This window comes from Opisthocomus hoazin, chromosome 2, assembly GCF_030867145.1.
Source record: "Opisthocomus hoazin isolate bOpiHoa1 chromosome 2, bOpiHoa1.hap1, whole genome shotgun sequence".
In the NCBI taxonomy this organism is placed as follows: Eukaryota; Metazoa; Chordata; class Aves; order Opisthocomiformes; family Opisthocomidae; genus Opisthocomus; species Opisthocomus hoazin.
In genome coordinates, this window is record NC_134415.1 from 15,270,114 (window position 1) to 15,283,631 (window position 13,518).

The window sequence follows — 13,518 nt, forward strand, 5'->3', positions numbered from 1 at the left end:
ATATTGGGGGCAACCTGGGGCAGTTGCAGGAACACAGCAATGGAGAACTTTGGCCTAGGGCCGTTTTTAGTCACCACGCTGGTGAAGTCCCAGGTCAGTCTGTCACATTCTGCTAAGCAGGGTGTTTTAGGACTTTTGTCAGGGTTAAACTCCAGGTGTCCATAGTCAGACTTAGGAAGCAGTCTCTACAAAAAGTCAGCAGGAGGTGGGCTGTGGCCAGTGGTCGGGAAAATCAGGCCTATTGGCTGCTTCAGTGGGATCTGCAGGAGCTGCCAGACCTGTGCTGCTGACCTTAGGTTGGAGAAAGAGAGAGCAGCTCTCCAGTGACTTCTACAAGAGCGAGATGGCTGGGGACACGTCAAGCCTAGCACCCTTGCAAGGGGGTTTGGTGGTGCAAGTGTGTGGGTGACCATCCTTACCATCAACAGGAAGGTGAGAGGCTTCCATCTTTCACCACAACACGTCTATTTCTGCTGCCTTCTCTCTGCTATTCTCATCACGTTGCCTTTATTCCTCTCTCTCGCAGTGAGGCTGTCGTAACGAACACAGGGAAAGCTTAACGACAGGAATTAATCCAGCTCAGGAGAGACAAAACCAGCCCGTGGCCAGCGGAGGTTCCCAGTGAGGTGCTTTGCTTCCTCCAACTGGGTGCCAGCACTGGGGCTGATTTGCTGCCCAGGGTGGGAAGGGACAAGCCGGTCGGGGCACCGGGATTTCAGTGCAGTGAGAGTGTGTGGCTCCCCAGGAAAACTTTGCTGGTCCAGATGAATTGACTCAGACTAATTTTTTTTAATTATGACTACAATCTGATTAGTAAGAGAGGCCATATCGAAAACACAATCATCAATACCTCAGTAAAGGCTGTAGAGAGTCAGTCTGGGGTATTTTAAATCACATCTAACACGTCTCCTCAACGAGATGAAATCTCATTTTTCAACAGTGTGGGAAAATCCAAATATACTTGGAATGTACGAGATTGGAGGGTGCTTAGCAGTCTTAAAAATATGATTCAAAGGACTTAAATTTTTTTCGATCTGTACTGGAAATTATCTTCCCTTCTTTTTAAATTAGCAGCTATACTGCTGTTACATAACTGCGTAGCTGATTTATTCTTCTATGCTAAAGTCACATTCTCGGGCAGTGACACCTCCCCATTGTTTTTTACCATTCCTTTTTTTTTTTTTAAATTTATGTGAGATTTTTCCTCAATGTCATTTGAACTAAAGCTATACTGGTCTTCACCGAAGACAAAAAGACAGTAGTACTGTTATTTTAGCAACATATCAATATGCACTGTGTTTGTGGGTGTGCCTATGAGCCTGTAGGTTGCGTGATATCACCCTGTTTTGAAGGAAGCTGTCTATTTGTCAGATACATGCTCTTCATTAAAGATGTCTGCACGCAGCAGTAATAAGGATATGAGGAAATCTGCCGTCTTGGGCTGGCCAGAGATTCGCAGGCTGTATTAATAGATAGGATTAGTGAAGAAGAACAGGGCAGAAGGCTGCAAAGCTGCTGTCCCTCAAGATTTCCTTCTTTAGATCATTAGTCCCATTGAAGAGCTCCCTCAAATACAGGGAGCAGGAACTGAGGATAGGGCTGAAACTGTTTTCTTTCGCCGGGACGTACTGAGGAAAGGGCAATTTCTGGGTCATAAGCTCCGCTGAAAATGTCTGTCCAGTTTTCTCCACAGGCACCCTGGAGGAACAACAACATCAGTTTTCTGAGCAGAGAGGCAGCTGTAACAGAGCAAGGAGAGACTATCATAGGCTTCTACCTGCTCGCTCTAGGTATGTACTCAGCTTGGACGTGAAAGGAAGCTCCGAAGTAGAGTTTGGTGTAAAGTTCAAAGCGATTCATTGGGGTTTCATCCCTGATGGGACAGGATGTTAGAAAAAGCAACTTTTTTTTCTTCAGCTATTACAAGAGCAAAGAGGTACAGCTTTCTCTTGTTAAAAAGAGATTAATAATCAATGCAGAAATATTGAGGGAAAAAAATAGTCAAGCCTGTAAACTTTTAACTCCTGTTCACTAAACTTAATGTGTAGGAAGATGAAGAACCTTATCAGAAGTACATGATACTTCTATGTCTTCTTGTGTCCTGGTAGCACTGAATTAACGTTCTGTGATTTCCAGAGTTCTGACTGAGGATGGTCAGTTGACACCCTACAATGACCGCCTGCAGAGACAGAAAATATCTTCTGTAGTTTTTAATGTTTTTTTAACTATTTGTACTGCTCTTGCTTTAAACGTTTGATGCACATAGAAATAAACATCTTCAAACAGGGTCTATGAAAGATCTAAGTACTAGAACATTATCCTGTGTTAGCAACCACAATACCGTGTGCTTACTTTGGTTCTGCTGCAAGACAGCCAGTGGAAGTGTGTAGTAACGATTTGAAAATGGCACCCAGTATGAACTCACTTTGATCCCAGCGCAGTTTTGTTCGTTTTAATACTGTCTATTTGGGGTAGACTCATTGCAGGATACAAGGAAACTTTATGAAATTTCAAAGAATGTAGGTTTACTAGGTAACCAAAATTTCCGACCATAAAACCTCACAGGAAAATACAAGAAAACGTAACTTTCATTAAATCTGTTATTTCAAACAACGTATACAAAAATATCGCTGTTTTTAAATGATTGATCTAAATTGATTTTTTCTTTTTCTAAGCTTATCACATACTGCAAGTAGCTTACTAGCCCTCAGCTTATGCGTGAGGAAGGTCTAGGGAAGGCACTATAGAAAATGCTAAGTATTTTCATATGTTTACATGAAACTTTCTTTTTTTACCTATAGGAACTAGGAGGAAAACGTTGTGTTTCAAATAAAAACAGAGGTTCTAGCAGAAAAATTTATGGCTTCTGTCTTAGGAGGCTTAATTAGAAGAGTGGCCATAAGATAAATCAGAGTTGTTCCAATTTATCCCCAATCTGTTCACATTTGCGTATCCCTTCATGAGTGGCTGGGAAATGGCTGCACCATCAGCTAATGAATTAATCAGTTGCATTTAAGACTAGAGAGAACATCTTAGGTCAGCAAGGTCTGTCTCCTGCTGTGACAATATATAATCTCATTTACAAAGCAATCATGCTCCCTCATAGAACTGGCTGGGGGTTTTTTGGTGTTGCTACCACTCTTTCAATTGACAGCCTGTTCCTGATTTTGTTTCTCTGTTCAGTAGGAGCCTTTCCCTAAATTCTTAGCTAAAGTGATCATAATAACTTTATATCCTTTTTGTCACTCCTTTTAATTGAAATAATTTTTTTGCCTGCAATTAACGTCCTATGGCCGGTCTGTGTTCCTGAAGGAACAATTGTACCCTGTGGTCAATCTCTGTATTCCTTTATTAAGCAAGTGATGGGGTTTTTTTGTTTGGTAGATTTGATGGTGGTTATTATAGTTTGTTTCTCTTCTGTCATAATACCCTTTCCCCTGTCCCCTACAGCAGCCTTTTACGCTGTCTTTTCCACTCTGCACTCTTTCTTTGGACCAAATACAGCATCCAAGCAAGGTCTTGCCATTGCCATTCACATTAATATTTACGCTTCCTCAGCTCTACTGGTCTCTTCTAGTGTTGCCGCTGCATCACACTGGTAGTTCAAACTTCTTCCATCAACTGACCAACAGAGGTGTTTTCCTTTGCTGCTTCTTAATGGTGACCCCACATCTTCTAGCAAATACTTTGAAGTAACTCAGTGCCTGAGCTTTTAGGTTATATGTATACTGATTTTTGACTGCTCCAGATCCTTCTGCCAGGCATACAAGTGCTTGGCATATTATAGCTGCTGTTCTTGAAACTTACTTCCAGATTCAAAACTCAAGTTGCATTTCTTGCAGAGTATATATAAGCAGTAACAGCATTACTCCAAGCTAAGTGTAGTGTGGATCTGGTTAAAATGTGATGGAGGTAAGCATACTTTTTTGCAATAAGAACTTTTGAAAAAAAATCTTAGTAATACATAAATCAGACAAGTCCTCATGTCTTTTTCTCCTCAAAGGTCTGCTGCCACACTCCTGCAAGCACCAATTGTAACAATTTACAGCTACCAATTTTATGTACACCAGTAACTCTGTCTGGGGAGCAGTGATATGGCAGGACAAAGTACCCTGTTACGCAGACACCCTCTTGCCCTGCTGGCAGCAGAGGACAAAGGCAAGTCTGTGCATTACCTTCCCGTATCTGCATTTCTTTAAGGGTCTGGAAAGACAGCCTGCATTTGCAGGAGTCTATGGGTACTTCCTTACACAAAGTCCCAAAGATGTTCATATTTCATATGTTTGGGTTTTTGATCCATTGGAAAACACTTTCAGTGACTACACTTCTGTAACTGCTCCAAGTTTTCTTCTCTTTTGCATCTAAGTATGCCAGTGCAGCTTTTTGCAAATTCTGACGTACATTTCAGACACCAAAGGGATATATGTGGTGTTATTGCTTACCCAGAAGATGGGGTTCCTCTGAATCTCTTCGCGTTTGCAGGATAAAGTCTAAAAAACCTAACCGTCTTTGGCCAAGTCTTCCCACAGTCACACATCTTGACAGAGGACGTGAATATCCCAGAACCATTTTCTAACACCTTCTGCTGAGATGAAGCCTCTTTGCGTATCCCCTCCTGGAAATTCTCATGTCACAGGTAGCGCAGATGTCATGTGTGACTGAGAGGACACTGATGTGTGTGCATGCCTTACATACATCGTACACCAGCCAGGCTGTATCAGATCCAGACAGAGGGGTCCTCAGCACACTGCATGGAAACCTGAGCTCAAAGCCCATGCTCTCAGCCCATACCCATGAGCCCATACCCAGAGGTATCGCATACTAACATCACAAGCAAACCAGAATCAAAATGCATCAGTGCATTTTGCAAATCCTGAAAGATTTTGAGATCACTGCACTGCTTCTTGGCATCTGAGTCACTGTTCCACCATTCTCCTTGCTAGTGCTTTGTCCAGGGAACCAGCCAAATGGAGGAAAAATGCAAAGCCAATCCCACCACGGTGAGCCGTCACAGCATGCTGAGAGGGACTAGCTGCGGGTGGTAGCAGCAGCTACTGTATTACCCTTCGTTAGGTCGGCTGCGTCAGAATCCCTTCTCTGAAGGCAGCGCTCTGTTTCATCTTTCCCTTCCAAGAGCTCAGAACTGTGCTTGACAGCCAGGGGGAAGCCTGGCCCCTTGCTAGCATTACATCTGACCCCTTTTCACCTGTGGCCCAAGTGGTAGAATACTGTGCAAAATCCTTGTGTAGTTTAAATTCTTAGGTGCAATTTAAAAGTGCTGTCCACGCCTGCTTGCTAAGCCAAACTTAGACCCGGGGGGGAAAAAATGAAACATTATTTTCTTCATAATTATTCATTGGAATTCTGAAGTAAATTTTCTTTTCTACATTTATGCGCAATTTGTTCTGTGCTTGTTTTCCTTAGTTTCACAGTTAACTGGGACTGGGAGTGTGAGTGCTTGGCATCAAAGGAAATTTTAAGTCAGTAGGAGACAATATTTGTCAAATTCTGACATTTTGTGAGTGCTTATGTCAGAAAGGCATGGTGAGAGCATTACCAATCCCATCAGAAAACAAGACCCAAACCTGCCTTTAAAAGGCACACATTTCCGAATGGTAAGAGTGAACTAAATACTATACTGTACTGTACTAAAAAATAGTAATTTGACAAGTGACAGAGTGAGTGTTATTTTGGTCATTGTTTGACAGATAAATCTGCGAAGGTGGGAAAGGAAACAAGTTATTCACAAAACATGCATCCGCAAAATGATCTCGTGTATTGAATAAACAATCTCTCCATGCTTTGTCAAGTCTAAAATGTGATGACTCTTCTCCTTCCTGCCAGAACTGGCAATACGCCCTGGATAGGATACTGTGTATCTATAGTTAGCAGGGAAGAGTAAAAACAGAGCATGGTCACTTCGCAGTTGCAATAGTTAATGACAGCTTTGCAAATTCTCTGGATTTTGTCACTGTTTTCAATAAAGCTTTCTAGCCTGAAAATCTTTTACAGCAAACTTCTTCAGATAGACATTTATGCTTGCGTATAGGTAGCTGAATCAGTAATTGACTTTATTCATGCCTGCTCTATATCTAGATGCTCAATCCAGTTTCTGTCCTAGAGATAAGGTTATTTGCTGAGAGAAAAGCGTAGCTTGTCTTGTGACACTGAGCCTTCACCTTTTGCTCTCATTTCTTGAATTCTCCCACTTAAGGCTCCCTGTGTATTTTAAACTGCAGATGGATGAGTTGTAATACACATTTTTCTAATTCATTCTTGTGAGATTTTAGAAGTAAAGGCCATGTAACAATGTCTAATAATAACAAGTCTAAGTACAGAACATAAAAGCCTGTCTTAGCTGGGCGGGGATGCAGTCATCGGATGGAAATGTGGATGACCAGCTCAGATCTATCACTTCCCTTGTACCAAATCTAACTCTGTGAAAACATAAGTTGAATGTTAACCATGAAATTGCACACAGCTTCAGGTGTTTACTGATTGTTCGAAGACCATCTCAGGTACATGAGAGAAAAAGAGGATGCTCAGGCTTGAATGATTTGGCAGAAATCTTTGTAAAATTGTTGTGTTCCCTTTTAGCTGTTCCCAGAGCTAAACAATCTCGCTGTTCTCCATCGCTTTCAGCAGAGGCATTTTCAGTATCCTTAGTCACTCTTGCTGTCTACATTTTTGGTGCTTTCTTTGCACAGGCTGGTGGACAGCACACTGATACAGGACTTCTTCAGTAGGGTTTCGGCTTCTGATTACCAGCAGCTTGCTTGACAGGCTTCCTGTGCCTCCCCCAGAAATCATGGATAACAGCATCAGCCTCCTTTGTGGAGCAATTTTGACATCTGTGGATTAAAATGCTCTATTAGGGGGTATTATTCCAGGGGAAGGATTATTGCAGAATTAAGTAAGGGCAATAAAACATGTTTAATATCACTGTCCACCCTATTCCTCCTACCTCCTAATGTTTGCAAATGTGGTACCAAGTACTTTTCTGTGGGTCTCTGAGGAGTAAAGGTGACTCCTTAGCTGTTGAACATTTAGCATTTATCAACACTCATTTAACCTGTTCTACTCTGACACTGCGAGACTCACAGCAGCTGCTCTCAGTCCTGCCTTGTGTTAACGAACTTCAGTAATTGTATGTTATCTGTGTATTTTGCCACTTCAGAAGGGCCAGCACCTCTTGTTGATGAGCAGCCCATATCAGGCAGCGCTACAGCTTATGGGAGAAATGCCTTTCCTTTCACAACCTTATGCTGGGAGGGAGTGCTCAGTTTCTTCCTATCTGCTGTTTTTTCCTTTTCTCACCATTTTCCTTTCTCACCAGCATTACCTTAGGATGCTGGGGTTGGGTTTGGGGTTTGAGGGTTGGGGTTTTTTTTCATGTTCTCTTGTCAGTGAGTTGCTGGCAGCTTGCAAAAAGTGAAACCAGTTCCCTCGGTTGTTTCTTTTCTCTCCTCTGTTTTATTGAGATGGCACCTGGTGACACCAAGGCCTTATAGCAATTCACAGAGGTTTCCTTCTGAACTCTTGATGTGCCTGTGATTTACCCTGAGGCAGGGCCCACCTGCAGAGCAGCCGAGGAGGTCCCTGCCCTCCCGGAGGGCACAGGGCCATTGCTGTGCTGCCTCGCAGCGCACTTGTAGTCCTGTTCCCTGTCGTGCTGTCAGGATTTGGGGTAGGTGGGAAGGACATTGTTTGGTTTTAGGTGTTTGCTTGTCTAGTGTTGGTTGATTTTTTGTTTTGGAGTTATTTGTTGTGGCTTTTTTTTTTTTAAAAAAAAAAAAGTCAATAAGCAGTCGATATAGTTGGCAACCCCAGACAAGCACATCTGTCTGATGGTGCAGAGATCCAGTGTCCCACAGTCACTGCTCTGGTTGATACCACTTTTGTGTGACCACTGTTTTTGTTACTCCATGGTTTACTGAGAATTGAGTGCTTCCAGGTTTTTTATCACAGCATTAACATGGTCTACTGCCCAGACAGATCAGATGTTTTAGGGGCTGGACATGCCAGTGCAAGCTGTCCACCTGCTTTGATTAGAAGGGTTGTGCCTACCTGCAGAAGTCATACTGGCTCTGTAACTTTATCTCCTTCAGTGCTTCCCTCCTCCCCACCCTCAGTGTGTGAAAGTAGTGCCAAAAATGATCACAAATACTGTGTCTCTGTCACCTCCATCTAAAATGTGTGTATTGTTGTTTTACACGATGTTTTGCTCAGTTTCAACTGTAAGATACTTTAACTGAATACTCCCTTACCCTCTGGGCTAGGGGGAATGTATATTCTCTCTCCTTATATCCCCAGAAGTCCATGCGTATGACATTTTTAGGGTAGCCCTCCTATCCATTACTCTGCATTGACAAAATGCAGGTATTTACAAAGGGGGTGCCATTTTATTTTGTCTGCCATTTTAGCACTATGTCTTTGTATTGACAGGGGAAATATTTCCGTGCCTGCTGCCTTGAAAGCTATTTTACTATACGGAAGGTAGAGCTGATGTGCACAAACAGCACAACTACCATGTTTTCATTGCAGACTATCCTGATGCATTCGCAAAGCCGTCCTCCTCCAGGGCCCTGCTGTGCCTGTTTATAATACCTGGGCTCAGACGAAAGTCAGAAACAATTCCTGACTTAAAGTGCATGCAGCCGTTGGAAACGAGACTCAATTAAGAAACATTGTCACCTAGTGGCCAGAATAAGATGTATTTATTATGGTTGATCTTATAACGAGATATGTATAAAATATATGTACGTATCTCAGTGTATCATTGCACCAGTGACTATTTCTGCTTAATACCATATGCCGACACGTCAGCTCTTCCCAGTTCAAAAGCGCTTTAGTAAGCCATGTGCATTTGCTAATCAAGCCAGAGCAGCAGCAGCTTGGCAGGTTTGTGAAGAGAAGTTATTAAAAAGAAATTGCTTCGGAGAAAAAGCAGTTCATAGTGCTGTGCAGAGACCTTCCCATCAACCACCTCCCCTCCCACTCCAGACTACCCAGAGCACCTCACTGGGAGTAAGTACCCAACCTCTCTGTTTGGAGATCATGTGCTTTGCTCTTTGGCATTTCAGCTGGTGGGAGTCCCAGATGGCCTGGAGACTCAGAGGCCGTTTGCTCCCCTCCCTCCCTAGGCGAGGCAGCCCAGCAGAGCAGCGCTGCGCTCCCGACGCGGAGCTGTTGATGCTTCCTGCGGGAAGGCAGCTGCCCTCTTGCTACAACATTAAACCTGTCAGCTTGTGCCTGGATAGAGGGCTAGGGATCAACACCGTTCTCCCTCACCTGGCAGTTCATGTTGTACCGTGGCATCGGCTGTGGGGAACAGAATCACCCGCTGCTGGGTTCCTATGCCTGTCCCAGGTCACAAGTGCTCAGAAGAGGCGGTGTTTTGCTCCACATTGCCAAGATGAAGCGAGGCCACCGATGTTTGCAGTGGCAGAGCTGGCTTGGGTTGGAAACGTGAACCAGTGGGGAGGTGGGTGTTGCCCGACCTGCTGCTTGGCCCTGCTCCAGCAGCCGCCCTGGAGCCATCCCCTCCACTGGCCAAGCCCCATTTTCAACACTGAGACTGATGTTTATGAGTAAACATTTTGTTAAAAGTCATTCATTTCTACAGATCTTCTTCACTTCAAAAAGTGAGATGCAGACTACCAGGGTCTTGCTCTGATGGGTGGAGCGATCGCCATTCACATTTGGAAGCTCTAGGTCTCTCCACCTGGGTAGGTGGCTGACTTTCATCAGATTTACGGTCATCTCCCTTGTGTTTTCCTCATGTAACTATACTTGTAGATGTCAGGCATCTCTGTTCCTGGACAGTAACAGAGGACACAACTTTCTTTACAAATAAATAAAGAGACTTAAAGCTTCTGAAAGGTCTGCTCTAAATGTTCTCTTCCTATAGATTAACAGGTGTATCACTGAAAAGTATTCCCAGCTGGGACAGGCTTTGCTGCAAGGAGATGCTAGGCTGTGCGAAGAGAAGAAACTTAATTGTATTAGCTGGAAAAGGCAACACTTCTCGAGAGAGGACTGGTAAAGCCGCTCGCTCAGGCTATGTACCTGAACTTTAGGTATACTTTATTGTATACAATGTACCTAAACAGCTACAGCTTTTGGCAGATTGCTTGAAGTCTCTGCTCCACTCTACCAATCTTTGCTCCTTCCTTTTTTTCCATGCAAGTTCCGTTTTGTGAGTCTCATCTGTCCACCTAGAGGAAAAAAACTTCTCCAGACCTTTAAATGGGGATCTTTGCTAGATTCAACAGCAGCTCATCACGTTGGTTCTGTTTTATTGCTGGAGTTATTCGCTTTTTCCTGCTTGTGAAAAGTAGCCAGCTACTTAAAAAGGCTTCATGCATAGGTTTTCCAATGGATAAGCTGGTTTAATTTGTTTCTAGTGGAGCAAAAGGGTAATTTCAGAATAGACAACACACATTTACACACTGAACTGCTTCTTGCTTTATTTGCTTTCTGATTTCATGGATTTTATTTATTTTTTTTTCCAGGTTGGCTGTCTTGGTTTGGAAACAGCATTGTGATTTTTGTCCTGTATAAACAAAGACATCTTCTGCAGCCCACTGACTACCTCACATTTAACTTGGCAGTGTCAGATGCTAGTATCTCCGTGTTTGGTTATTCACGGGGGATCATTGAAATCTTCAATGTCTTCAGAGATGATGGATTCATTATCACATCAATATGGACTTGCCAGGTAAGACTGGATCACACTTAATTAGACAAAATAAGTGCATCTATTTCTGTGTAAATGCTGTATAGAAATAACCAGGCAGGGCCAAAAGAGTGAAAAGAAATACTGACTGACCTTCCAAAAAGACAGTGTTCTCTTTTTTGTTACACCTATGAATCTGTGTATTTGATCAGGTTTTGACCAATTTTCAGTGATTATTTTTCTAACTCTATCAAAGATATTTGCAATAGTTTCTACTAGTTTGGTTTTTTTACTTCATGTCATAGCTCCCAGTCAGCTTGGAAAGCTGAGGGGTAGTCTGTGCTTGTCTTCAGCTCCCCTGAAGTCAAGCTGGTTGTTGGCACTTTAACATTTGACACAAAGCAATGTAGTCTCCTATTTGACAAGGCAAGCAGAGCAAAGCCTCCACACAGCACTTGGGTATACCCATATATTTTGGCATGCAACTACTTGTACTAAATCATTTGTAACTCTTCATTCTTATCCCTAATTTCATTGCTGCTTTGAGGCCTGTTGTAAGATGAGTGACTTCACTTTATGGCACAGTCATCCCTGAACTTGGAGGCAGCTTTTTGTTGGAGAAACAAACCTGCATAGACAGAATATAAATACATCCCCTGGAGAGACAGGCACAAGCCTGGCTCCCTGGTGCTGTCGGTAACATCTGTGAGAAAGATTAATGCTTAATGCGGCTGCTTCATGAGAGAATCAAAAATCTGAAAATGACAGGATAGCCTACGGCAAGGTGTAAGAAAGAGCATGATGAAAGAAAAGGAAGAGAGAAATAATCCTCTTTTCTTGTTGTTTTGGTTTTTTTATGGTTTTGGGGGGGTAATTTTTTTTTTTTAAAAGAGGAAGTTGAACTATTGTGCAACATAGACAAAAGAACTTTTACAGCTCATGTCCCCTCCCTTTCAATACAAAAGTTCAGTTTACACAGAGAGGAAAGGAAGACTTCCCACAGAAGACTCTGGTTAACCTGGGAGCTATAACTTGATCTAAAAAATTAGTATTTTCTTGTTTGAAATATTTGTCTATAGTCATTTGGCAGAAAAGGATTTAGCAAAATGAAGCTATTTATTTCCTCAGCAAAATCCCACTATTCCTCTAACGAGAACACCTACAATTCCAATCATCTAAGGTCTGTTGAGTAGAAACTTTGAGGACACCTCTTTAATTTTTTTTATTAATAGAAACCTTTGAAGTCTTTAGATTAACAAAAACATGCCTGAAAACTGTAGAATTCACACCCACACTCAGAATTAAACAGATTCCCATTTTTCTCTGTTTCAAGGAAGGTTGGAGCTATGATTACAAAAGGAAAGATGAACTCTGGATCTCCGGGTTCAGTTCTAGCTTTGCTGCAGACTTGCTGTGTAAGACAGGGTAAGCCATTCAGTGTGAAACGCTGAACCAAGATCTGTGGCATAACTTAGTGTTTACAACCCAGCCGGCTGAAAGAGGTAACATTAAATGACGCTTCTGCCTCCCCAGTCCAAGCTCTTCCAGAGCCCTGTCTATGCTGTGGCTCCTTTTTTGAGCTGTAAAAAGCAGCACACGCAGGAATCGACGTAGCATGGCACACTGTGTCCATACCTCTTGACTTGCATGGGAGTCTTCTGTCAGCAGCCTTACAGCTTTCTTCCTGATGCCTCTGCCAGGGAGTCCCTCTTTGGCGGACTTTGAGCTGTTCAGAGTCTTGTTATGATGATCTGGCACTTTTATTTTTTTATATGCAAAAAGACTGGGATGGAGGTGTGCTTGAACTTAATGTGAAGGAGGTGTGCTTAATTCTACTGTGTTTGAACTGCCTTCACAAGGAAAGAAGTGGTCTGCAACATTTTTGGGGTACCCAGATGTTTTGTTCGTCAGGGTGTGTTAAGTGATCTTATTTGGATCTCCTGGTTTTAAAGAGCATTTGTAGGTAAAATATGGCTGTCAAGCAAAGTTTTAAGGTAATGGGATCCAAAGATATTGTTCAGGCTTTTCTGAATGCTCAGATTCAAAAAATATTATGTTTTCTGCTTTGGTGATCCTCTGTAGGCTCTAAAAGTTAACAATTATAATTTCAAATAGGAAATGATATTGTATTAATGCTAACTAAAAATTCATGGTAACCTGGAAAAGCCAATTTGTGCTCTGAATAAATAGTTTGAATTGGTTGTGATTTGTGGAGTGGTTGAGCTGGTTGTGGCTTGTTGAGAGAAAATGATGGAAACAAGAATCCTACATGAAGATTTTGTTCTGCGTTGGGTGTCTCAAAACTGTGTTTAAACACTGACATCCATCTTCCTGATTGTTAAGTTAGACAAAACAGCAGCCAGTGATGAAAAAGTAACTTCTGGAAGCAGAGTGGCTGTTTTTAGGAAGAATATTGTGCAGAAATAGCAGGAAGCTTCTGTGCATAAAAAAAGATGTGAACATTTCCACGTGTGTATAGACAGCCAGCACAAATGTCGTTCTAAAAATGTTCAACATTGAACAGTGGTAAGGCTTTGATTGCTTAGTTTGTGGTGTTTATAAAACGTGATGCATTCGTAGTCTGAACAGAATGGGTGTCACATCTGGAATATGAGGAGCGAGGAGCTTGATGCCAGGAAGGTAAAGGCTGTGCTTTCTGTTGCAGCTCTCTGAAGTCAGTGTCTCTCCCCTCACTGCACTCCTCTGTGAGTAGCTGGGGTGACAATTTGGGCTGTTGTCTACATGAACGCGGCTCTTTCCTCAGCACGGCCCATGTGTTTTCCCTGACTCAGTTTCTTTTGCTGCATCCAGAGGACAGCCTTACTTGGCTTGCTGTCACT

General features: G+C 42.6%; 1 protein-coding gene across 1 annotated transcript in view; it reads left to right on the plus strand.

Annotated features, from left to right (window-relative positions):
• Positions 1–1,669: 1,669 nt before the first annotated feature.
• LOC104329309 (visual pigment-like receptor peropsin) overlaps positions 1,670–13,518 on the plus strand; it is a 30,384-nt gene continuing 18,535 nt past the window's right edge. Inside the window, exons 1-2 of the mRNA XM_009934414.1 lie at positions 1,670–1,790; positions 10,515–10,720. Coding sequence (XP_009932716.1) covers positions 1,670–1,790; positions 10,515–10,720 — 327 coding nt within the window. The remainder of the gene's footprint in view (positions 1,791–10,514; positions 10,721–13,518) is intronic.